This window comes from Equus quagga, chromosome 2, assembly GCF_021613505.1.
Source record: "Equus quagga isolate Etosha38 chromosome 2, UCLA_HA_Equagga_1.0, whole genome shotgun sequence".
Lineage (NCBI taxonomy): Eukaryota > Metazoa > Chordata > Mammalia > Perissodactyla > Equidae > Equus > Equus quagga.
The window spans coordinates 46,058,881-46,084,355 of NC_060268.1; the positions used below are offsets into that span (position 1 = coordinate 46,058,881).

Genomic DNA, 25,475 nt, shown 5'->3' on the forward strand with positions numbered 1-25,475 from the left:
ACAAACATTAACATAGTTTCTAACAGCTCAAGGCCACAACACCAGGATGACCATAGTTCCCCTTAAAGTGCCTGTCTGCAAAAACTCAAGGCTGCCAAAAAAATTTGTTGCTTGTTCCAGCAAACACCTGAATTTGGGGCCTCTGTCTCCAGTCTCTGTGGGAGGGTAGGAGTCGAACTTTGATTAGTGTCAGTTAGCAACCCCAGATGGGTTTCACGTGGACCAACCCTCTCTTCCTGCTTTTTGTAATTTTTTCAATTCCCTGACTCTGCTGAGCCCCTGCTCGCACCCCTTGCTGATCCCTCATTCTCCTTTTAAAATGCCCAGTGACCTCGGGACCAGCCTGGTGGCATAGTGGTTAAGTTTGCATGCTCTGCTTTGGCTCTGCTTTGGGGTTCACAGGTTCAGATCCTGGGTGCAGACTTAGACATTTCTCATCAGGCCATGCTGTGGCGGCATCCCACATACAAAACAGAGGAAGGCTGGCACAGATGTTAGCTCAGGGACAATCTTCCTCAAGCAAAACGAGGAAGATTGGCAATAGATGTTAGCTCAGGGACAATCTTCCTTACCAAAAAAAATTTTTTAATTTAAAAAATGCCCAGTGACTTCTGCATAAATTGAAGTTGAGTCCAGTTCTTGCTGGACTCTTTTCCCTTCTGCAATAGTTATTACTGATTAAAACTTGTCCTTACCTCTTTACTAATATCTGGCTTTACCTTTGACCCTGTTAATATAACCAATTTCAGAACCACTCCCTGTAAAAGTACCGTCTGAAATGGGAAGAAAATGATTTTTTGGCTTATAAACCAACCATGGACAAGCTGCCTGTGAGCACAGATTTTATTTGACTACAGGGTCCAAAAAAAAGGGGGACATGCAAGAATTCCAAACCTAGAGAGGGAACATTTAAATGCACCAAAGGACTGGAGGGGCCTACGTGAGCTTCTAATCAAGTACAGCCTTGAACAACACAATGTGGTGTAATAGCCTGAACTTTATCAAAGACAGAGATCTGGGTTTGCCTACTCACAAGCTGTGTGACCTGGGGCCTCGGTTTCCTCATTGATAAACTGTAAGCCACAGTGCCTGACTCAAGCTGCCTGCCTTCTTCATACCAAGGGTTCCTCCAAACTCTTTTTTTCACAGTTAAATTCAAATCTTCAGCATCCTAAAAAGCAGAATCCATAAGTATATGCATTAAGTCTCCAGGACATGCCCTAGTTAATTAATCAATGTTTCGGTGACATAATTAAGTGACACAGCATACGCTTTTTTCAGGGAAAAGCACAATTTATTTCTACATTATATTTCATGTCACAAGCTGAGCCATGGACACTACCTGCCAGTATACTACCCTGGACCCTTTCTTTTTGGCCAGCCTACTGGAACCTTCTGGACCGTGCTGGCTTAAATTCTCCATCAGTATCCTATCCTGAGTCATGAACCCCTATGAGAATCTGATCAAAATTATAGGCTTTCTTTCAAGAAAAATGCACATACACATAAGCACACGAATTCAGCATACAATTTTGAGGGGTTCAGAGACTCCTTGAAACACATCCGTGGACTCTGGCTGAAGCCCCTGTTCTAAACCATGGCCTGCAGAGGGCAGCAGGGCAGCTGGAGCCCACATTGAAAGCTGCATTCAGGAAAGCTGGGGACGCTGTAGAACTTGATTAGTTTTTTGAAGGCACTCTTCTTTAGCATCATCATCTCTTCCGGAAACCTAGAGAAGATTCTGACCCGGGAGGAGCCCCCATTCTTCACAGAGCCATCTGAGGGCAGTGGCTTCTGAGCACTCACAGGCACACTATTGCAACTGAGGGAGCGCACTGCCTTCTTCTTATTCTGTACGGATAAATAATTGAACAGGAAGGAGGACAGCTTGTGCTTGGTAACATCTGGAGCCTCTTCTGAAAAGCAGTCATCAAGTGGGTCCGGCAGGGTTTCAAGATGGCGGCTGTCTTCCCTTCTCACAGGACTGGCTCCCACACGCTGAGGCTGTTTGATGATCTTCCTGGTCTGGGCTGAGTCATCTCCTGCCCCACTGACAGATGGAAGGCACATTTCATCGGCCAAGGCTCTGGGGCTCCTGGTTTGGGGGATGAGTTTCTCGCCCTGAGGGCTAGGTTGGGAAGTACAATGCTGCCTCAGAATGAGAGTGGCAGCATCTCGAATGAGATTCCAGTCTCTCAGGATATCATCCCTGGTGGTGAACTGGGATGTCACAGTGAAACGGATGATCAACTTGTCCTGGATAGTGGCCGGGATGAGGAAGAGACGGCCAGCTTTCGCTATTTCCTTTAACACACTTTCTGTGAGACAATTAGGACCCTGTTTGAAGGATAAAGAGAAGTGAAGTCTGTATCACATCCTCTAGAAGCATCCCCAGAAGCCCAGCATTTATGTTTCCAAGATGCCAAATGATCACCAAATAACATCATCACAGATTGTGGAAGATGGCATTACCTTTAGACGAAAAACCACCAGGCCAAGGTGCCTCCTGGCAGGAATTTCAAAGAAAGGGTCCTTTCTGACCAGAGATTCAAAATATTTAGCCATTTCAGTGCCCTAGAATTGTAAATAGAGGGAGAACTGAGATCAATAATCAGGCAAGGGACAACTATGCATAAACTTTCACACTGCTAAATGGGTTTAAACCAGATCACCTTTGAACCATAGAGACCTGAATAGCTTCTGCCTGGTTTTCTTCTCCGCTTGGCTTTGCTCGTATTCCAAGCTGGAGAACCTCCAATGGCTCCCTGTGTCTTGTCGTATCATATCCACCTTGAGAATTCATGTCTCAGAGCCCTCTTTCAACTCACCCCCAGAACCAGAAGGCATGTGCTTTGCAATCAAGGCAATCTGTCCTCATGTCCCGGCTTCACAGCTTCTTGACTGGCAGAGGGGGCAAGTGAGAGCCGAAACCCAGCCCATGCCCTGCATTCCCAGCTGGGTGCCTCACCCGGGCTGCGTGTGCCCAGAGGAAGAGATGCTTGTTTCTACTACACATAGGGCACCATGTGGGCTCTGGACAGCCTTGCCCCCATCCTAAGCCTACATCTTTCCCTTCCTCTCAAACCTTATCACCTCAAATGCCCTTTCATCTCCTTTTTTCTAACATTCCACAAAGTACATGTTTTTACATATCATCCCCACTTACACCGTGGAGAAGGCTTTGCACCTGTTTAATGGGTACAGAGTTTCTGCTTGAAATGGTGGAAAAAGTTTTGGAAATAGATCGTAGTGATGGTTGCACACCTTACTAGTGTACTTAATGCCACTGCACTGTACACTTAAAAATGGTTAAAATTCGAGGGCCAGCCCAGTGGCCAAATAGTTAAGTTTGCATGCTCTGCTTCGGAGGCCCAGGGTTTCACCAGTTCAGATCCTGGGCACAGACATGGAACCACTCATCAGGCCACGCTGAGATGGCGTCCCACATAGCACAACCAGAAGCACTCACAACTAGAATATACTACTATGTACTGGATGGCTTTAGGGAGAAAAAGAAGAGAAAAAAAGAAAAAGAAGATTGGCAACAGGTGTTAGCTCAGGTGCCAATCTTTAAAAAAAAAATAGTTAAAATTAGAGGGCCAGACCCAGTGGCCTAGTGGTTAAGTTCAGCGCACTCCACTCTGGCAGCCCAGGTTCCGTTCCTGGGTGTGGACCTACGCCACTCTGTTAGCAGCCATGCTGTGGTGGTGGCCCACACACTGAAACAAAATAGAGGAAGATTGGCATGGATGTTAGCTCAGGCTGAATCTTCCTCAGAAAAAAAAAAAGTTAAAATTAAATTTTGTATTACGTATATTACATTACAATCAAAAAATAATTTTAAAGCTTTGTACCATATTAATCTTTCACTGAAGTTTGTCATTTTTTAAATTTCCTGTTTGTTTTTATCTAGGAATATTAACCAAACAGGACAAGATTTGCCTTTTCTTTCATTTTTTTAAAATTTCTCCAAGCATCCAGAAGGATCTCCATGAAAGATTTGCTGAGTAATTGCTATCACATTCTTCTCACACCTGCTGCTCTCTTTCAGGGAAAGCCCAGGGATTTGGCTAATCATGTCTTCCATCATGATGCAACAAGAGGCTACAAAGCTCGTCCAGAACCCCTTCTTCCTCTCTTCACTGCCCGGTCTGTTTAAAATAGTCTCCAGTCCCTGCCAAAGAACTTTCCATTTTCAAGTCCTAAGGCTCTCTCTCAAGGAAAGCACCCTGCTAACTGTTTCCTAGCTGTTTTCTACTTCTGCAATTCCTTTTCTAATTTTGTCATGATTCTCCCCTGTATCTCCTTCCCTCCAGTCCATTTCCACCCACCTGCCCTGCCAATTCTGTATCTTTCTGAGTAAATTTTTCTTAAAGCTACCTGAGTACCATTAAGACATCTCAGGTACAGACCCAGAATCAGGCTAGCTAAGGACCACGAAACTGATGCTTTTGAGCAAGGAAAGAGACCCAGAAGTCATCTTGGTTCGACCTCTTCATTTTCTAGGAAGAGCCAAGGGAAAGTGACTTCCCCAAGGTACAAGTGACAGAATGCAGGTCTCCTGGTCACCAAGCACATTCTCCTCCCACCATGCTCTGCTGCCTCCTACAACACAGGGTGTTTGCAATGAGATAAAAGCAGAGCCAGGGGAGAGGGAGACAGCACAGGTGACATCCCCGCCACCAGAAACCACCTTCATGGGTGATGAAAGCAGCACTGCTACCAGTACCCGGTCCCACTCTAGGTCAGGGCTGGGCAAACTACAGCACGCAGGCCAAGTACAGCACCCCTACCTATTTTTGTAAATAAAGTTCTTTAGAAATAAGCTAAAAATATTTACTACCTGCCTTTTACATTGAAAGGTTACCAGTCCCTAGCATAGGTGATAGGAGATGATGATGATGATGTTGATGATGATGATGATGACTTATTATGATTAGAAGAAGGAAAAAATGGAGGAGGAAAAGGAGGAGAAAGAAGCGGAAGAAAAGGAGGAGGAGGAGGAAGAGAAAGGAGAAGAGGAAATATTCATTGAGTACTTAGTCAAGTATTAGGTCCTGTGCTAAGTAGGGACTTTATATGTTTTATCTCATTTAATCATTACACTAAGCCTTTGAGTGAGGTATTATCATTTTCCCACTTTATAAATTAGGAAAAGAAACATAGAAAGATTAAGTAATTTGCCTAAGGTCACCAAATAGTAAAGGGTAGAACTAAAAACTCAAACCCAGATCCCATTCTCTAAAGCTGTATAACAGAGAGGTACACGACTTGGTTTTCTATAACCTTCAAGGGCTCACATAGTAGAAGATAGCCCAGAACTGTGAAGAAAGGATGCCCTCCACTCTTGAGCAGGGCAATCGCCATCTCTGAGTCTCACCTATAAACTGGGGCTGATCAGGGTGACCACCCCAAGCCTTGCTGTAAGAATCTCATGAAACACTTTAAGTTATTTGTTTTAATTTAAGGCACTATTCAAGTAATGACAATTTTGATCGCAGTCAAGTTAAAGAGATAAAACTAATTCACATCCAACAACTTTGTTTTAGTTCCACCCCTTACTATTATGGGACACTGGTAGTCTTTTGAGGTCAGTTTTGTAAGTGTGCTTGAGTAGGTGATCCTAGGAATGCCAAGGAAGCTGAGACTAGGGCAGAGGGAATAGTCAGGGAAGCTTGTGGCAGAAGCAGAACCTAATCCACTAGCACATTTGGAGAAGGGAGGGCAACACACAGGTGAAGGTGCGGAGGCAGACTGAGGATGGAGTTGGAAAGGGTCAGTGAGAAGCTTGAGCTCAAATAGAGGCTGATAATCAGCTCCTTGAAGGCCAGGCCCAGGAGCGCGGGCCTAGTGTAGGCAATGGGGGAACTGATGGGAGGTCAGGGGTTTGACTTGCAAAAGGCAGCATTTCGGGAAGTTGGCCAGCACCTGCACGGTGATATCCAGTCCTAAGTTGTCAGGGAAAGAGTTTTCCTGGTTACTTGTAACCTCCACTGCCTCATTCCCCAGCACTACCCTCCAGTCTTGAGTCTGAGGATCTAGGGAAAGCACAATGTGCCCAACGTCCCTCAGTATGCTGGGTGACAGCCACTCATTGATAAACATCCAGTTCGCAAACACCTTGACGTTGATTGCAATGTAAAATTGCCAAGAGTAAACCGGTCATAGTTATCACAGCTCCTGCTTCCACCGTTTTATTTTGTATTGTGTTTCTTTCCCTAGGGGCAAGGTGGAAGGGGAAAGACACGCAGTAATAAAGGACAGTGTCTTTGGATGTACCCGGCTGCTTTCACCGATGACATTATCTTTTGCATAGGTGCTTGTACAAATGAAAGAAAAACGCTGCTAGGCAAGTTCTTGGTTAGGTCCTACCCTTTCCATGAAGAATATGACAGTGGGACTATGCTTGTCTCATTTATCTCTGGGTCACTTTCCTAGCACAATAATTTTGTGGCTGTTGTTGAATTGAGTTGAAATAAATTGTACCAAACAGTCCTTCAATAAATACCTCTTGACACAAGGCAGGGGTGTTTGTTCCAGACTTAGTAGGTCTACCTGGCCAAGCCAGGAGAGCCAGGTTTCAGGCATAACCATAATAGCGACTAAAATTTTCAGACAGCCGTGACAATCGGGGTAATTCTAGACAAGATATGCTCCTAGCCTGGCCACACATGCTGCCCTTTGATTTACTTTCTCTTTCTCTCTCTGCGAACCAGGCTCTCAGGCTATCATTCCCCAGGCTCAGTGATAGCAAAAGGAACAGTGAGACACTCAGGCAAGAGGGACAGGTGCCAGGCAGCCCTCGGTGTCATGTCCTGCTCACTGATCCTCTAGCTAAGAAAGAGATGGCGCCTAAATAATGGAGTCCCAGGAGCCCGGGAACAGACCCAGACACCTGCGCATACAATGCAGGTCCCCTGGGCAGGTCTGCAAAGCAGAGGCCAGCCTTCCTCCCCACTAGGACACAAAGCAAACCTGGGCTCAGCCCACAGTCTGTGCACTACATACGTGTCTGACGTGGGCTTGAAGATTCTTCACCCCGAAGGACCGAATCACAAACCAGAGTTTAATAGAGCGAAACCGTCGGCTTAGGGGGATCTGCCAGTGCTAGAACAGAGAACACAGTGCCCAGGGTTAGACGAGGGCACCTGCTCCCTCATGCACTCCTGGGTTTTATCATCCGTAGTCTGCCCAGCCCTCCAGGGATGGACGATGTCACCGTGACTCCCGAAGATGTTGCTAAGGAGAAGCTAAGGCAAGTTACCCAAAGCCTACCCCATCATGTGACCAAATCCTGGTGAAGCTGGCCAACACACCCTTGTCTAAGAGCAGGACAAGTGGAAATCGAGTCCATGACCCTGAACCGAAGACAAGATGCCTTGCTTTAAATGCTGCTTTAAGCATTTCAACCCAGGCTGAAATTCAGGATAAGGTCAATATATTTTTTTTTCTCTAGAAGAACCTAAGTTCTTTGAATAGCAGAAAATAAATTTATTTTCTATTCTATTTTATTTCTATAAAATAAATATATTTCTATCCTCCCCAAAATGTAAAGTATAGTCGTCAAGAGCTCAGATGCTGGAGCCCACAGACCTGGGTCTCTCCTCCAGCTCTGCCAGTCACCAGCCGTGACCTTGGGCATTGCCTCGTCACTGGCTCCTTGTGAGACAGAGAACCAACAGCAACCCCCAGGGCAGCATGTGAAGAGATTCACAGAGCCTCACAGGAAGATGTCAGCAAGTGTTGGCTAAGGAGATGATAAAAATTTGAGCTACAGATCACAGTAGTATTTCTGTCTAGAACCAAGATGATCATTATTTCATCTCACTGCCCTGTCCTGATTTTTCCTGTGACATTCCTGTGCCCTCAGGAGGCATCCCTCCAGCTTTCGGATTTCAAATGAGCATCCGCCTCTCAGCCTCTGTTAAACTAAAATTGACCCTTTGCTCCTGGTGACCAAATTCAACAGAGCTTAAAGTCCACGGTTGCAAGCACCTGAAAAATTTCAAACCAATTTCAAATCAATTTCTAAGATCTGAAAACAGAACAAAGGGTTTGGAAAACATCTGCAGTTATTCTGATGAGTAATGTGGTTTTTAATGACCTTTTCCTCAAATGTCAGGAAGCTTCTACCACAATTTCTGTTCACTAAAAATAAATTTTTGTTCCATCAAATATTTATCTACTCATCGACAGGATTGCCAAATCCTCAAAAATGTGCTCACCTTCATCCTTCACCCATTTCCTGACCCAGACACAGTTGGCACATTGCCCCGTTATTGATGGACAATGTGTTTCCCACATCAAGGGCTAAGCCTTTGATTTCCAAGCCAAACACTCTAGTGCTGAGAATCAGCTTGGGGACTTCGGTTCACCAGCAGAGGGCGTCAAAACCCGGAAACGGGACAAAATCTCTGTAAGAGGGAAAGCTTCAACCCCGCGACTTAGTAGACGGACACTCTGGGAGCAGAGCGAATGGATTGTAGGGGCCGTCTCTAAAAACATTCGATTACAGCCAATTAGCTACTTAATTTCACGAGGAAATTAAAAGGAAAGGCAGAGATGGTTTTAATTTTGATTTCTTCACACTCTTTCTGTACCCCTAGTCATTCCTCTTGTCACTGTTCCAAAACCAACACATGCTGACCCAGCAGGGTGGGTTCTGGCCAGCATTTTCTGTTGGAAAAGGAAATTTGGACTTGTAAATGGCGCTATGGCTCTTCTTTAACTCAATGCATTCCCAAGCCTGCTCTGGTCCTTTCAAGTTTTGCAGGTCTCTGCCACCAAGGGCAAGACAATGTCCCACTCACTAGTCAGGAGAGGAGAGGGCACTTTCCCGATGTAAGAGAATCTAGCCCTGATTTCAGATGGCTCTGGGGCCCCAGGGATGAAGACCTTAAGTCTTCTTTCCCAGGATGCTGCTCTAATTCTGGCTCGTCCCAAATATGGCTGGGCTTCTATTTAAAGTTGCAGCTATCTGGGTGCCCCGAGGCTGGGGCATCGGGGAGAGCAGCAATGAAGACCCCCAGGACCACATCAGACAGCAGCTTCAGGATTTTCTGTTAGGAGACTCGAAAATTAAATCCATAAGATTAGAGGTGGAGGAAGGAAAAGCATAAAGCAGCATCTTCTGGATGCAGAAATATAAATAGTAAGATTCCCCCAGACCAGTGCTGGGAGAAGTTTAATATTTTTATAAGTTATCTAGAATACAGAACACACTGTAAAATCTCCAGACTGAGAGGAAGGGACCACAGGAAGATCTTGAGATTATGGTTGTAAACAAACAAACAAACAAAAATTAACATGAAATTCAAAATGGGCAAGGGAAAGATAATGCTTTTAAGTTATGATGGTCCAAGTTCACTTACAGGAGAATGGGCATCATTTTACACTCAGGAAAATAACCTAGAGTTATCCAACAATATCTGCCCCTTGGGGCAGTGGAGATGAAATAACCACCATCCTTCTATTTTATCAAGAGGGCCTTACCCCACCACTGCAAGCTTACTGCCTGCAATTCCAATCAAACAGCTTCAAAATCTAAAGGAAGTGTGAGCTGGTCCGAGGGAGAATAACAAACAGAATCAAGAGGTGGAGATGCTGGAGCTATTTTAGGGCTAAAAGGGCAAGACACTTCTGTTGCCCAAGGAGAAAAGACAGAACCCTCTCTTCACAAAGTATGACCCTCACTGATGTCAGGCATTGCTCCCTGTGCCTCACTGTCTTATTCATTTCATCCTCACAGCAAGCCTAAGAAGCCAGCACCGTCGTTACCACCCTCCTGCTACAGATGAGGAAACCTAGACACAGAGTTTAAGTCATTTGCCCAAGCCCATGCGAGTTCATAAATGGAGGAGCTAAGATTCAAACTCAGGCCATCTGGCTTTAGTACTTAAACACTGACCCACTTTGCTATATAACAAATACCTAAAAGAGCTTTTAGGAATATCATGTCTACCATTTATTGAGCATTTGCCACATTCTCAGTATTGTGCTAAGTGATCTACATGGAGGTTCCCATTTCAGCCTCACGATACCCTTTGAAATCGGTGCCTCTATGCCCATTCTACAGATGAGGAAACCAAGGGTCAGAGAGGTCCACTAAGTTTCCCAAAGCTCACTGCTGGTGTGGCTTCCAAACCAAGCTCGTCTCACTCTGCTCCGCTCTCTCTCCTTGGTCGTGTTACATGTAACTTGTTTGTTTACATCCCTGTCTCCGCTACAATTAAAGGAAGGGCTCATCTTCAAACTGAGGAGTAAATCTGAAGAACTTATTCTCCCCAAGAGATAAGACAGGCTGAGAACGTGGGCACTTTCGAGAGATTGAGGTGCAGCGAGTGAGAAGGCCAGGAATTTTTCGAGGCATCCAGTACCCGTGGCCCACTCCCACCACGGAGCCTCCCACAGGGCCTCCACTGGGGTCAAAAAGATGAAAGTGGTTTAGACAAGGAGCCTCTTTCCACACCCAAGGAAATCCTCCACCCTACCCTGCTGCTGGGTAGGAAGCAGGAAAGATTATCCAGAATGGAGGAAGAAGGCAGGAAGGACACTCATGGCAGGAAGGACATTTCTGGGAATAAAAAAAAATACCGCACATATTCCAGAAACGTGTATACTGCCTCAAAGGTTGATTTCATTTTCCAGAGTTTTTAAAGTTTTCTGGGTTTCACGCTATCTACTTAGGCACAGCTTAAAACCAAAGGTATACAGAGGCAATGTTATGGAGTGAGTGCACAGAGGGCCGCTCTCTGATGGAAGCCAACAAACAGGAGAGCCTTAGGGCTCAGATGCAGCCAGTTTCCATCTCAGAGGCTGCCAGGTTGCCCATTCCTGGCCACTCACCATGAAGTCGGTGGCCACGCCCGAGTTGGGATGCCTGAGGTAGACGGGGTTCACGCTGAAGGTCTGCTGCAGCTTGTACTTGTCCTTGACCCTGTGGGTTTCCAAGTGGGCGTTAGAGGCTGCAGGCTCTCAGAGGAAGCAAGGCCTTCCCAAGGGCTGGGAGCTCGGCCGCCACACTCACCAGAACCCGGTACAGTCAAAGTGCACCATCATCCACTTAGAAGGATTGAAAGTGAAGGAATCGGCATACTCGATGCCCTTCAGAAACCCCCGGAACTCTGGACACAGGAAGGCAGTGCCTGCATACGCTGCATCAATGTGGAGCCACAGCCCCTCGCTGGCACCTGAGGAGGCAAACATCACCTGGTTAGGAGGTGGGCCGAGTGGAGGTTGCCACCAGTCAGCTAAAAGGCATCTCTTGCCTGGGCCAGCTCACTGGCGGACTACAAGAGAAGAGCTGGGAAAAGATGGCCTGCTCCGGCTAAATGAGACGTCAAGGCACGTGGAAATAGAGGGACCGAGGGCAGTCAGTGTGAGGAGTGGGGCTGAATGAGACGCCGTCACCTCCTAAAGAGAAAGCCTACAGAACCTCACCCCGGCCTTCTTCTCTCACCTGGCACCGAAATCCACTTGCTACTGGCCCAGAGAGCAATGTGAATGCATCTAATGCCCACATTAGAGAGAGGATGTCTCTTTCCTAGTGGGTTTCTTGCCTGGGGATTTTAAACAATCACACTGGAGTTTCTTTTCTGCCTTAATCTCCCCCCATGGTTTTGCCTGCCCTGCCCTTTTCATTTTCTTAGCCTACACTAGAAAATATTTCACTATGCCTCATTCGCCCTGTGTTTTTGGACAGAGCTTTGAGTCGATTTCCTCGTACCAGCGAGAGGGTGAGAACCCCACGGCTCTCCCACTGTTGCCTCCTGGGACAGGATGCAAAGGAGGGCAGCTCTAACCCTGGGTCACACGGCTGGGAAAAGCAGTGACCTGGCTGCCTGGGAGGAGGCACTTGTGACCTTTGGTGGCTCTTCCCACGCTCTCTGCACTGACTGAGGAGGGGCAAGATAATTCCATAGAGCTGGTTTCATGTTCTTGCTGTAGGGAGCATTCTAAAATTCATTATTAATCTTCCTAGCCAGACAGGGCAGACACTCACAGATGGGGCCCAGCTCTGACAGGCAGTCAAACGCACAAACCCCGGTGGTCCCTAGTGTTGCACAGACCTGGAGGAAGATAAAGGAAGTTATCACGAGAAGGTGGGCTCGTGGGACACATCTGGCCTGAAAAAGGATTTAATCACAGATATTACCTACCCCACTCATCCTACCAGTGCAGTGTGTATTTCACACTATATTTTACCATGTCCTACAGTGAGAAATACATTCTATATAGCAACCTAATACATATATACATGTGTATTTGAAATAAAAATTTCATCAAACAATACATAGTCTGGCTACAGGAATGCACTCTGAGATTTTCTATTATATCTCTTTTTTTTTAATGCTGATGATGACCCACAAAATTTATCTCCTAACACATCAATGAAATACAATGTATTTGAGGACCTTTCTGCTTTTGTTTGCAGCACGTAACTTACCTGAATTCTGCCAAAATTCCTTCCTCACCTCCCAGTTCTATCGTTCTAAGCTCAGAACAATGTTCTGACTTACAAAGACAGGCACCAAGCCCCGCTCCTTGTCTTCCTTGATGGCTTTCCGAAGAACAGCCCCTCGGAGCGAGAAGTTGTCATCCACAGGCAGGAATTTCATCTTCACAAGAGAAATCAAACCAGCCTTTTCCACTGAGGAGTGAGCCTAGAACAACGGAAGAAACCTGTTAGCAGAGTCATCCCGGGATAAGCATGCCCCAGAAACTGCTGAAGCCACATGAAGGGAATCAAAGATAACATCTGAGGTTCATCTTCCCCTGCAGCTCCTGGGGACGACCTCCGAGGCCTGAGCTGCCCTAACCTCCAGCATGCTCATGTCTAGGAGAAAATTGCTCAGTGACTAACTCTCCAGAAGCCAAGCACTAACCTGAAGGTCTGGCCCATGTCGGGCAACTCACCTGGTCAGAGGCGTAGGCAATGAGGCGGGCGTTTAAGGAGGATTCGTCCACCCCAGGCTCAGATGCTTTCATTTCCAGGATTTTGCTCTTCCTTGCTGCCAGCAAGGCGATCAAGGTGGACTCACTGACTGTGCTCTGTAGTGGAAGAAGGATTACCAGTGGCAGCCTCTCCCTGTGTTCTCTTGGCAAATGCCCCCAGGTTTCATGGTTGTGTATGTGTGTGTGTGTGTGTGTGTGTGTGTTTAATAGCTATTCCAAAGGAAGTATACAGCTCCTGCCTAAGGGGCTCTCCTTCCTCCCCAACTCTGCATTCTCTATTCACAACACCCCACGCATTCCTGGGACACGTCTCTCTCCTCTAATTTTCCAGGGAAGTAATGAAAGCAAATTTTCACCGAATGTCAACATCTTTGTGAAAGAGGCCACAGAGACCAAAAAGAGAACTTCAGCCCCTGCTGGAGACTAGTCTACTTATAGCTATGTTTGCTTCCATGTAAAATTTGCTTAAAAGAAAGAACTTTCAATTTATTAGTTACAGAAATGGAGTTTGTTTCCCCAGGGATATGCCAAAAGGAGAAGGTTCTGGCCTATGTGAGAGGCTGATGACTTTGGTCTCAGTTTTGTTAACAGTGGCTCTCATGACCTTTGGCTAATATTGCCCCTCCAGAAGACACTTTTCCACGTATAAAATGGAGAGCATCCCTTTAGCTGCCTCTCAGAGTGGGAGTATCGATTCTCCAAAGGAGGGTTAGATAAGATTTTGCTCTGGCCATTACTGTGAGAGTCCTGAGGGCCACCTCAGTGACCTCATGGGAATCTCAATGCTTTCTCATCAGTCAGTCGGGCTTTGGTGTCTTTGCTTCTTGAAATCTTCAGGTGACCTACAGCTGATAGCTCCCTGCTAAAAAGCCTGGCAGACAGTGTCACAGGGAGTGGTACAGATCAGATCCCACAAGATATTCAGTGGCTGGAAATTACTCCACAAAAAGGAAGCCAGCAGAATAGTAAGAACAATAATACTACCTTCCATCTGTGTAGCAATTCATAGTTCACAAAACACTTTCTGTCACCCCATTTGCTCCTCATAAAACCTCTCACAGATACCTGTCATTTCTTTCTACAGATGAGGATACTGGTGCTCAGAGAGGTTACAGGACTAAAACATGTTCACATGGCTGATGAATACAGGAGAAAGCACGGTTTGGATTTAGGCCTGATTTGGAATCATTCTTTCACTTACCGGCTGCACGACCTGGGGCAAGTTTTCAACCTCTCTGAGCATCAGTGCTCTTATCCCAAAAATTGGGGATGATGCTATTTACCTACAGGATTCTCGAGATAATTAGATGAAAAGCAAAATCATGTACAGCAGACATTTAGCATGCCCTCCAAGGTATAGTATCTGAACTTAGAACTATCCGCTAACAACCCAAAGGGCCACAACATGCAGTAATTTGTCTTTCTTGTGAGGTTCAGATTTTAATCTTGCTGCAAGACTGGGGTAAGAGAGGGAGCCACTTAGCTAGCAAATGGGCCCAGCAAACTTTCCAGTTCTCATTTCAGGGCAGCGTAGCTATTTTCATTTGACAGAAGAATTCATTTAATCCTCACATCCACTCTTTGAGGGAAATATTAATATTATTATTATTATCTCTATCTTATAGATTATAAAACCAGGAAAATTACACATTAGAGTAGAATTCGGGAACTTGGGGCTTCTCAAAATTCTCAGAACCAAGCCCTCATATATGGATGTCAAGGTTTACAGATGCAAAAGTAAATGTGCATGGTCTACAGGATCCACCCAGAAAGCCTCACTATGCTACATTACTCTTGACAAAAAAAGACACATCTGAAGAAGCATCATTTGACAGATATCCAAAAGATAGGGTTATAGGATAAGATCAATTGATTGATGTTGTTAATTTAAGATCAATTGATTGATGTTGTTAATTTCTCTCACTGCCAAGGATCTCCTAGATGTAGGATGGGGGGAAAGAAAGAAGTTTCCACTTGCCTTCTCTTTTCCACTTACCATAAGGTGTAAAATGGGACAAGGAAAGGGAGTTGTCAGATTATAAACTAAGAAACCTGAATCAAGTAATATAGGAAATGTGATAATGTGTTGACGTTTTAATCTTTTTCAAAGAAAAAAGAAAGGAAGAGTAGAGACGGTAGTGACAGCAGTATAGACAAAGGGGCAGTTGAGATGGGAGTGGCAGCAATGGTGGGAAAGGTGACCGTGGCAGAGGTGGGTGCTATGACAGTGGTGGAGTCGGTGATGATGGTGTCAATCATGACAGTGATGATGGCAATGATGATGGGGGTCGCAGTGATAGTGGTGGTGTGAGTGACATGGAGAAGAGGAGAATTGCCCGGGCTAGGGTTCGGCTTATCTTTCACTACTTAGCACCCATGCTAGGGGGAGCTTTGCCAATGGAGGCACCTGCAAGACGCCTCCTCCTTGGCTGCCAGGGTGGTGGTGCAGGAAATGCTCTGGGAGTCCCAGCATTTTTGCCAGCCAGTCCATGACGTTCATCTCCAGCTCCGTGCACGCAGGGCTGGAAGCCTGAAAGAGGGAAAGCTACTTTATCCAGATAGCCTCAGGACACCAAGATGCCCCACCAGCCCCAGAAACACATCTGTCTCTGCTCTGGTCCTCCTCGGGGCCCTGATGTTATCAATGAGAACCTAACTTATCTTCTCCCTGGAGGTAGGATCAATGTCAGGTCCTCTGCCCTACCCCTACCCAATCCTCTGCCAAACCAAAAATGGAAAAGAATGTGGGGCTTTGGATTCATGTTACTCTCAGTGAGGTAGATTCTCCTATGACTCCAAGGCTCTATGGAGAAACAGCGCTAGAAATGATTGCTTCCATTTGGCTCCCCAAACCCCTAAAACACCCAGCTGAGAAGCATTCTGAAGGCAAGGGGGAAGTGTCAGGACTAAGGAAGAAAGCACTCCTTCCTGGAAAAGACAGCGACTCTCCCCACCCACTGCACACACCTCATAATAATTCAGGCTTAAAATATAAAGCTGTTCTAGGAGATTGCTGGCACATTTAAAGCTGATTTGTGCTTAAGGGGTTATTAAAGGAAGTCTTAAGGCATATCCCTAACACCTCAAAGACAAGAGTACAGAGGAAGTTGTACCCACAGGCACCAAAGTGCTTAATTAGGGTCACAAACTGTAGCAATAAGCAGATCTCAGTCCAAATCTCATCTCTGTCTCTGTGAACCGTGTGATCTTGGGGAGATAAGTTACGCCTCAATTTCTTCACCTACAAAATGAGGCCAATACTCATGATTCCATAGGGTTAAAGGACAAAATGAGATAATTAATGTAAAGTTTAAGCTCAAAGAATGTAGTCACTGTTAATATTTAACTTGGAATCCTGTTCAGAGACCAGGACAAAAAATGTCTGCCCCAGGATATCACGTCCTGCTCTGTCCCGCATTGTCACTGGTTACAGCTACAGCCATTGCTACTCACCCAGGTGAATCCTAAGCAGTTGATGGCATCAGCCAGCATGTCTCCCAGCAGTGATGGCCAAGAGGTGAGAGCCGGGTAGTAGGCGTGCATATGGGGGCTCTGCCAGTGTACCACCTAGAAGCAGAGCAGGTACACAGGCAGCACCGGGAGGCATGTCCAGGAGGCTTCCCTCCTCCAGAGACCCTCCCTGGCCAGCAGAAGCACCCACTCTAGAGATGGGCCGACACTTTTAAGACTTTGAAGTGACACAACGCCATAAAAATATGACATGTGCACGGTGTTCTTGCCATCCACATTTCTCACATACTAAGATAGTTCATCAGTGGAGCATTTGTACATACACAAAGACCAGAAAGGAATATGCAAAACGAAAATTGCTACAGTAATCAGAGTTGTGGCTTATGGTAGTGTTTGCATTAGTCTCCAGTGCTTATCCCCAACACTGCCCCTGCCCTGTAATAACAGGAAGGGGAGACTGAACTACAGAAGGGCAGGTGCTTGTCTCACCCAGTTTTTTGCAAAAAGCGTCTTGTCTTATGGATCGCTGAGCTCTCTGGGTACACAGCTGAGGGTCAGGGTCAATGGGCTCAAAGCTGTCCTTAGCTTCCCAGTAGGGATGGAGAGAGGCGAGGAGAGGGTAGGAGAAGGGCCAGCCCAAGGGCCTGGGACCCCTGCCTCCAAGTGAACACCTGAGCCCATGATCAGATTAAACCCGATGTAAGGAGGGGCCAGGTAGACAGGGAGGGCCCTCTATAATGGGTCTCAGAAGCATCTTCAGTGGCTCCTCGGCCTCATTGATCATCTAATCTGGCTTCCTCTTACTGTTCTGCAAACACACCCTGTTCATTTCTGCATTCGTGTCTTTGAGCAGTGCTGTGTCCTCTGACAAGAAGGCACTTTTCATACAAACATGACCCTCCAAAACCAGTTAATTCTTAGAAAGCTATTAAATATTCAATTCCTCCACAAACCCTTCCCCAACTCCCCAGCCCCCTTTGATCCTTTCCCTGAACCCGTGGAACACTCTCATTCTCGATGTTTCACCCTACTGAGAATTCATGGGACAACACCTTAGTGTTCCACTGAATGTTTTACCATGCACAAATTTCTTTAATCCTTCAAGTGCAAGGACAGTGTCCTGGACAGCGTGCACAGCAGAAGGAGCATAAGATTCGAGCCCAAGGCCACAAGTTCCAGGGTTGCCTCTGCCTCTAACCAGCTGTGTGACCTTGTTGATTTATTGCAAAACTAATGAACTTAAACTCCGAAGTCCCCTCTTTTCATGGGTCTCTTTCGCGATCCAGTCTTAGCTTTTTTTCTTAAAGGGGGTCCCAAAATTTGTATTCAATTCAGATCCCACAAAACCAGGATCCTCCCCTCACGCTTCAGTTTCTCACCATAAAATAAATCCTGTCTCTTGGGGTTGTTCTGTGGATTGGCGTGGGAGGAAACTTGTAAAATGTAAAGCGCTAATGTTAACAGTAAACTTATCACATGGTGACAGACACGTCACATATCCTGACCGGACACTTAGATAGTCAAACCTGTTCCTCCGATTGTCACCAGACAGGAGGCAGTGTAGGTAATTACAGGATCTTCCACTTTCCAAGCATTAACTTATTTAATTCTCACAGCAGCCCAGTGAGGTACGTTCTACCATCACCCCTGTTTTACAGATAAGCATTGGGGCTGGCAGAGAGAGGCAGCACCCTCGTGATCACACACACTTCATTGAGACAGATGGCATTGCCCAGACAGAAACCCAGGGCTGTCTGATTCCACGGTGCAAGCTCCTAAGCGGGATGGCAGCCTGCCTTCTCCCCCGCGCCGCTCTCTCTCCCTCACCAAGAGTTCATGCCATTTTTCTAACCAGGGTTGGAATTAAAGCAGAAGGACAGTTTTTCTTCTCTTTGTGTCTAGAGGTGGTAGGGAGGGAAAATTCATCCAGCTTTCAGTGTGGTGCCGGCCAAAATGAGAAAGCAAAAGGCCAACTGTTTGCAGGCTGACTCTCAGAGGCCAGTGCAGCCTTCGAGATGAGATGAACGATTGGACCCTCATTATCGATGTGTTTAGCGACAGTATTTTGGAAACCCCAGAGAAGGGCTTCCACCCCCTGACCCTATCAAGAGGCAATTGTCTGTTCTTGTAAGATAAATAAGATAAGATAAGCTAGAGAAACGCTTATCAAAACAGACAGACCTCTGGGTCCAGAAATGAGCCTCTTTGACCACACCCTCAGCAACTGTTGGAATTCCTGTCTACCAAATGAAATCAGCTTATTTCCGCCTCTTCTGACAGTTGCTTCAGTCTCACTACCCAGTTACAGTTAGCCCCTCAGCAGATTACATTTTACAGAATGAAATCCGTGAGATAATCTTAGCGGGGACTAGCCTCCTTGGCAGAGCTTTGCTGATATGGAAGTTTTCAAAAGATGCTTACGACATAGCCTGAATGGTCAGAGAGAGAGGAGCATGTAGTTTTGTACAAACTTGCCATCACTTTCTGAATTTGAATAATTTTTCATCCCCACTCCCAGGCATATTTCTGTCACATCTAAGTTCAAAGCTCTTAGGAAATGGTGGAAGCAAATCTCAAGTCAGCTTTAGGAAGAGCCGCTGGACACATGCGGTTCATGACACCAGTGCCCCAGCAGGGAGAATGAGAGCAGCCTGTGTGTTGGGGCACAACCGAAGGGCAGTGCCTGGGCGCACAGGCTCAGTCTAGGGCACTGAGTCACTCACTGATGGAGATACCAGCATAGGAGAAAGAGCGGAGCCCTTGGAGTGAGACTGGTCTAGGTTAAAATCTTGGCTCTGCCAGGCACACTTCTGTGATTAGGGGAAGAGGATTAACTTCTCTGAGCCTCAGTTTACTCATCTGTAAAACAGGGGTCGTAGGGTCACTGTAGGATAAAACAAGCCAGCCTGTAATGTGGCTAGCTACAGTGCCTGGCACATGGCATGGGGTCCAACAAAAGGGAGCCCTTCTGTGGGAGGAAAACTGGTGCACTTTTGGAATGAGCACCTTGGCACAACTCCTCACTCCAGTGGCCAGGGATATTGTCACACTGTGTGGCGGCAGGCTGTAGCTCAAGCCCCGTGCATCAGTCAGCTTCTGTCTGTTCCCTGGCCCCTGGCTATCACCAGGTTGTGCCTTTTGTCACAGAGCATAGACGATTCAGGGAAAGCCCCTTCCTACTCCTGAAAAGCTGTTCGATTGCAAGACCTCCCCTTGGTGAGTAAAGACATGGTTCCCAACTCACGGAGGAGAAAGGAGGGAGCCGACCACCACACCCGACAATCAGGGGGCCCTTGCGGGTTGTGTTCTCAGCTTCCCTTCTTGCCTTTGGAGTATCTCCGAATTCTGCAGGGGAGGCCCTGGCTCTGCCTTCAGGGACTATCTCCAGCCTCCTCTCTCCTTCTTGCTATCCACAATGTCCTTTCCCCTCAGACACACTTTTCACTTCTCATCTCATCCCATTAGATTTCCACACTTCTGTCAGACTAGGCCCTGGAACGTAGTCTTTATTCCCACCCAACACTATAGGTCACCTGGCCTCAGAAACCTAATTTCAAAGTTCTGGCCCTCCACATGTCTGGAAGCTGGGCTTGGGTGTTGGCCAAGTGGGTGAATGGTCATCCCAGGTCTTTCTTCATCATCCTATGCCCCGAAATCTAGAATCACCCTTGTGACTGTATCTCACCCCAGGCATGATGATTCGCTCAATGTCCCCAAAGATGCTGTCCCAGCTGTCAGGTTCCTCCGGAGCGCTCTCAGGCAGCTGGGCTCGCAGGTAGCCAGGCCGCACATCTGGGGTCACCCGCCGCTCCCGCACGGTGCTCAGGTACTGGCAGATGTAATCCACCATCTGTTTGCCTGCAAGGGAGGCAAGGAAACCAGCCTCACATCCCCTGACTGGGCCTGGCCAATTCGTGCCTGCCCCCTCGGGTCAGGGCCGGGAGACTTGGTGAAGAAAGAGATGGATTCATGGGTGGGGAAGGGGGTCTGAGCCCCAGCACAGGCCTTGTCTTCAGAATAAAAAAATGAGTGAGGGAGGGAATGAATCATGGTGGGAGTGTGTGAATGAACAAACAAACAAACAAGAGGGAACGTCTCCAAAGCATAAAACTCCAGCGCCCGAGTAAAATATTTCTTTTTTCTCCCCCTTTCCGTATCCATTACCAATCTTGACCACTTCTCCAAACTTTCTTTTCCTGTCAAAAACAGGACATCTATTAATTCATTACCTTACAAGTTCAGCAGAAATGCTGGGGCTCTTTATATCCAAAAAGTGTTACACACTCACACTCTTACACACGCACGCACACACCCTATACTCTTTGTTAGCAGATGGCAAGCTCCCTGCCAGGTTCTGATTTAAGGAGAAAAACCTACTTGTTCATCATTCCCATTGGACCAGTAATTCCTGCCCTTTTTCAGACCCATGGATTTCTTTAAGAATCTGATTAAAACTGTAGGCTTACACACACACACACAATTTTGTGTATAAATTCTGAGGTTCACGAAATCCCTAAAGCACCACCATAGGCCCAGACTAAGAACCCTGCGCTAGCCTGAAATCTTAGGGAGATGTGGAACCACGTCTTAATCACTTTATCTCCAACCTCCTGCCCCCACCAACACCTCAGTGCCTAGGATATTTTTTAGATGCCCCCAAAAATTTATCAAATGAATAAGGAAGAAAAATAGCCAAGTCAAATACTCGGAAGCCACTACAAATTATTTATTCTTTCTCCCCTTTCATTCCTTCAGGAGAGGGTCTCCATATTCAGTGCCTCTCTTTTTCTCTTTGAGTCTCTCTCTCTGCTTCTCTCCCTTCCTGTGTCTGTGTTCATCTCTCTGTCTCTCTTGATATCGATAATCCCTCCTTAGTAGTCCCCACGCTCCTTTTCCACCCATGAAAAAATAACAAAATTGAGAAAAGGAGAGGGAAGCTGATTTCTTCCCTCTGCACCAGCTGGTGCAAAATTCTTATGAGCAGGACCAGCCCCCAGACAAAACCGTGATGGAGACAGAGATTACAGCACCCTGCTCTCTTCGTTTTGCTCTCCTTCAGCCTTCGCACATCCTGATGCCTCTCGTGACTGCAGCGGAAACCCCCAGAGCTCTGAGAGCTCTGCCCCGAGCCCTCCCCTTGTCCAGAGGCAGGATGAAATGCATTTGTGTTCCATGCCCAGGATAAATGTCCACGAGAACCTGCTGTCAGCTAAATGTGGCTTTGGAAAGAAATGGAAGGAGCTAATGCACATGTAAGTGTAAAGGCTGCTACCACCTGGTGAGTTATGTCTGGGAGGAGGAGAGGGAGGAAAAGTTGGATAAGAACTTTAGGCACTGTGACCTACTAGTGGGGACGAGGACATAAAAAGTCATAGGGAGAGAAATTATAAGCAACTACCTCTTTCCCGCGTAGGACAGCCATGCTGAAAACAGGTTAACCATTTGATTTTGCTCGTCACACAAACCTTGACACAGAGTAGCTGCTCACTAAATATTTATGGAATGAATGACTAAATGAAAGAACACTCCTGATAGATTCACACCTAGAGAAATGAATATTAGGAAAGAAAAGATTTTGTAGTGACTACAGAATACTCAGGGAAATTTTTTTCTATTTTGGAATATGAATAATCCCATTTTTCCATTTAGTGGCTCAGGACTTCAAATCCTCTATTTTGTGGGAAACTATAAAGGAAACGCGTGCCATAGTAGTGGGGACCTATATGAGTGGGAATATGAGAGGGAGAATGAAAGAGAGGTTGAGAAAAGTTTTAAATTCTGATCCCACATTCCTTTCTCAGTAAAAATTTTGCGGAAGCCAATGCTCAGAAGGCAATTCTAATACTCCAGTCAAATGACACCCCAAATCTCAGGGTTGACCACAAGCAGCAGTGGTGGGGTGGCAGCAAGGAAGAGGGCCAGGGATGCCCATCGCTCACCTCTCTCTCTGTACTCCTCCGGTTCCATCATCTCACTCGGGCTCCTACTCCTTCTCAACAGACAGACCTGGAGGAAGCGGAAGGCCACTCCTGGGCAGCAAGTGTGGGCCCTTTATTTAAAGGGTTCGCCTTTCTTCCACCTTAGCTCCGCCCTTCAAAGGCTTTTGCTCTAGGCTTAATGAATCCCACCCCTTCCTCCCCCAGCCCTTGTTGGGAACAGTGACCACAATTTTGGCTGGTCAAGAGATCCAGGATAAAAGGCGCTTCTAAATTAAACAGTGAGCTTAGCAACCCAAAGCTGCAGGCAGCCTCCGGGTGCTACGGTAGAGAGCCCTCCCTGCTTTCTGCCCCTGGCTGCAGACAGGAGAGCCCCAGCCTCCGCAATGCTCCCAGGTGGGTAGCCCAGAACAAAGCCAACAGTATGCAGAATAAATGGCACAAATCGTTAGTATTATACTTGCCAGCGCTCCCCTGTCAGAGGCAGGGAGGGAGGAACAGCGCTTACAGAGACTCTGCCTGGCTGGCCACACGCGCTCGGAACAGGGAGATGTTATCACCCACACAACGGATTATACTCTTATTACTACATAATACTTATCGTTGTAGAGAAATGAGAAGACACAGGTAAGCAAAAAGAATAAAAACTCGAACATCACCCTGACTTAATCGCTTTGAACACTTAAAAGAGTGTGTGTGTGTGTGTGTGTGTGTGTGTGTGTGTCAGGGACATGCAGAAAGTACTGTGGGGAGGGAATCACTACTCCTGGAGCTTGATTTCTGAGTAAAAAGTGATTGAATGCTTTCAAGTTGCCAAACTGAATAGTCGTTTTTGTTTATTTGTTTCCAGTCTTCATCTTTCCTGCCCTCTCTGGTATTTGATAGTTTCTACTCCTTGTCGTTGAGGCAAACAGTCTCTCTGAGCTCCCATAACATGGCCTCTCTTGCTCTTCCTTTCACTTCTCTGGCTGTCTGTCTCCTCCAGCCAGCCCTTGAATGTCGGCATGCTTCAGGGGTACAGCCTTCCTCTTGTCTTTCTTCCTAGATGGCCTCATCCATTTCCATGGCTTTAAATGTTACCTGTGTGATATCCATGAGCCCCTCCCAGTGTTCCCAGCTGCAAAACCTCATATCCAACTGCCTACCTGGCAAACCCCTTTCCATGGTGTCAGCAGATTCAGTGTCTGCTGAGAACTCTCTTCCTGGTTTGCACATGGCCATGTTCTTTCTGCGTCCTCACACGGTGGAGAGTGTCAGTCTCTTCCTCTTCTTATAAGAGCACTACTCCCATTACAGTGCTCCGCTCTCAAGAATCTATCTAAACCTAATTATCTCCTAAAGGCCCCACTTCCTAATACAATCACGCTGGGGGTTAGGCTGCAACATATGGATTTGGGAGGAGGGAAGAGACACAAATATTCAGTCCATAGCAGAGTGCATCCTAAAACTGGTGAGATCTGAATTGAACCTAATCAACAGTATTACACCAATGTCAATTTCCCGGTTTTGATATTGTATTGCAGTTATGTAAGATGTTACTATTGGGAGAAGCTGGGTGAATGGTTCATGGACTCCATGCTGTTTGTGCAACTTCTTCTGAATTTATAATAATTTTGAAATAAATTTTTTTTTAAATTGCCCCTGAAAAAACTACAGTGAGATACCACTTCACACCCATGGGTATGACCAGAATCAAAAAGACAGATAATAAGAAACATCAGTCAGCATGTGAAGAAATTGGAACCTTCATATATTACTGGTGAGAATGTAAAATGGTGCAGCCATTTTGGAAAACGGTCTGACAGTTCTTTGAAAGGCTAAACAGAGAGCTCCTTTATGAGTCAGCAATTCCACTCCTAGCTATACACCCAAGGAAATAAAATTTACGTCCACACGAAAACTTACACATGAATGTTCGTGGCAGTATTATTCATAACAGTCAAAAAGTGGAAACAACCCAAATGTCCCTCAACAGATGAATGGATAAATAAAATGTGGTACTGTGTATCCACATAACAGAATATTATTCCACAATAAAAAGGAATGAAGTACTGGGGCCAGTCCGGTGGCGCAGCAGTTAAGTTCACATGTTCCGCTTTCGTGACCCGGATTCACCAGTTCAGATCCGCGGTGTGGACCTATGCACCACTCATCAAGCTGTGCTGTGGCAGGGGTCCCACATACAAAGTAGAGGAAGATGGGCACGGATGTTAGCTCAGGGCCAGTCTTCCTCCGCAAAAAGAGGAGGATTGGTGGCAGATGTTAGCTCAGGGCTAATCTTCCTCAAAAAAAAAAAAAAAAGGAATAAAGTACTGATTCGTGCTACATCATGGATGAACTTTGAAAACATTATGCTAACTGAAAGCAGTCAGTCACAAAGGACCACATATTGTATGATTCTCTTTATATGAAATGTCCAGAATAGTCAAATCTATCGAGACAGAAAGTAAATTACTGGTTAGCAGGGGCTAGGGTGTGGGGAGTCAGAGGTTGACAGCTAAGTGGAACAGGATTTTTTGAAGGAAGGGGTGAATAAAATGTTTTAAAATTGATTGTTGCAGTGGTTGCACAACCCTCTGAATATATTAAAAGCGCTGATTTGTACACTTTAATCGGGAGGATTTTACAGTATGGGGATCACACCTCAATAAAGCTGGTGAGGGAAAAAAAAGAAGAAGAAGAAGAAGAAGAATGCCCCAAGAACATAGATCTTCGGTGAAAAAAATGGCCTAGTGGAGTTGGACTCCAGCGATATTGCCAATAGTACAATCTTTCATAGGATCAGGGGTGGGAAAAATAAGAAGATTGACAGTGATAGCTGCTGACGTGCACTGAGCACATAGAAAGTACCAAGCACCAAGTTAGGCACTTTAAATGGGAAAATATCAGTTATTTTCTCTTCACGTGTTGCTTCTGCTTCATTACGTCTCTTCTATTCTTCTGCAACTCCAATTATGCCTATGTTAAACTTTTTTACCTTATCTCATATATAGAATATATATTTATATATGCATATATTATGTATTATTGTTATATAAACGGTATGTTATATATATTATATTTTTTTCTTTATTGTCCATCTTCTTATCTCTCTGAGTTTCAGTTTGGAAATTT

At 46.0% G+C, this 25,475-nt stretch overlaps 1 protein-coding gene across 2 annotated transcripts; it reads right to left on the reverse strand.

The window, feature by feature from the left end:
• Positions 1-1,278: 1,278 nt before the first annotated feature.
• Positions 1,279-22,432, reverse strand: HDC (histidine decarboxylase). 2 transcript variants are annotated; one of them, XM_046652044.1, is made up of 12 exons: positions 22,365-22,432; positions 20,111-20,283; positions 16,408-16,521; positions 15,362-15,484; positions 12,916-13,050; positions 12,519-12,662; positions 12,002-12,068; positions 11,027-11,189; positions 10,846-10,936; positions 7,009-7,107; positions 2,473-2,574; positions 1,279-2,337 (listed from the first exon to the last, which is right to left on the reverse strand). In XM_046652044.1, exons 1-12 carry the CDS (start codon positions 22,393-22,395, stop codon positions 1,591-1,593), a joined length of 1,989 nt encoding a protein of 662 aa, XP_046508000.1. In that variant the 5' UTR covers positions 22,396-22,432; the 3' UTR covers positions 1,279-1,590. The 2 variants fall into 2 exon arrangements, with proteins under 2 accessions (XP_046508000.1, XP_046508001.1); XM_046652045.1 differs by lacking the exon at positions 7,009-7,107.
• Positions 22,433-25,475: the final 3,043 nt, after the last annotated feature.

What these genes read in the sequence shown, in the direction of transcription:
- HDC (XM_046652044.1), bottom strand. Translation starts at nt 22,395, where the DNA reads ATGATGGAACCGGAGGAGTACAGAGAGAGAG. An exon ending in TTGCCTACGCCTCTGACCAG is followed by an intron (nt 12,663 to 12,915) that starts GTGAGTTGCCCG and finishes CCGTTGTTCTAG; the next exon opens with GCTCACTCCTCAGTGGAAAA. An exon ending in TGGTGGTTTTTCGTCTAAAG is followed by an intron (nt 2,338 to 2,472) that starts GTAATGCCATCT and finishes TCCTTCAAACAG; the next exon opens with GGTCCTAATTGTCTCACAGA.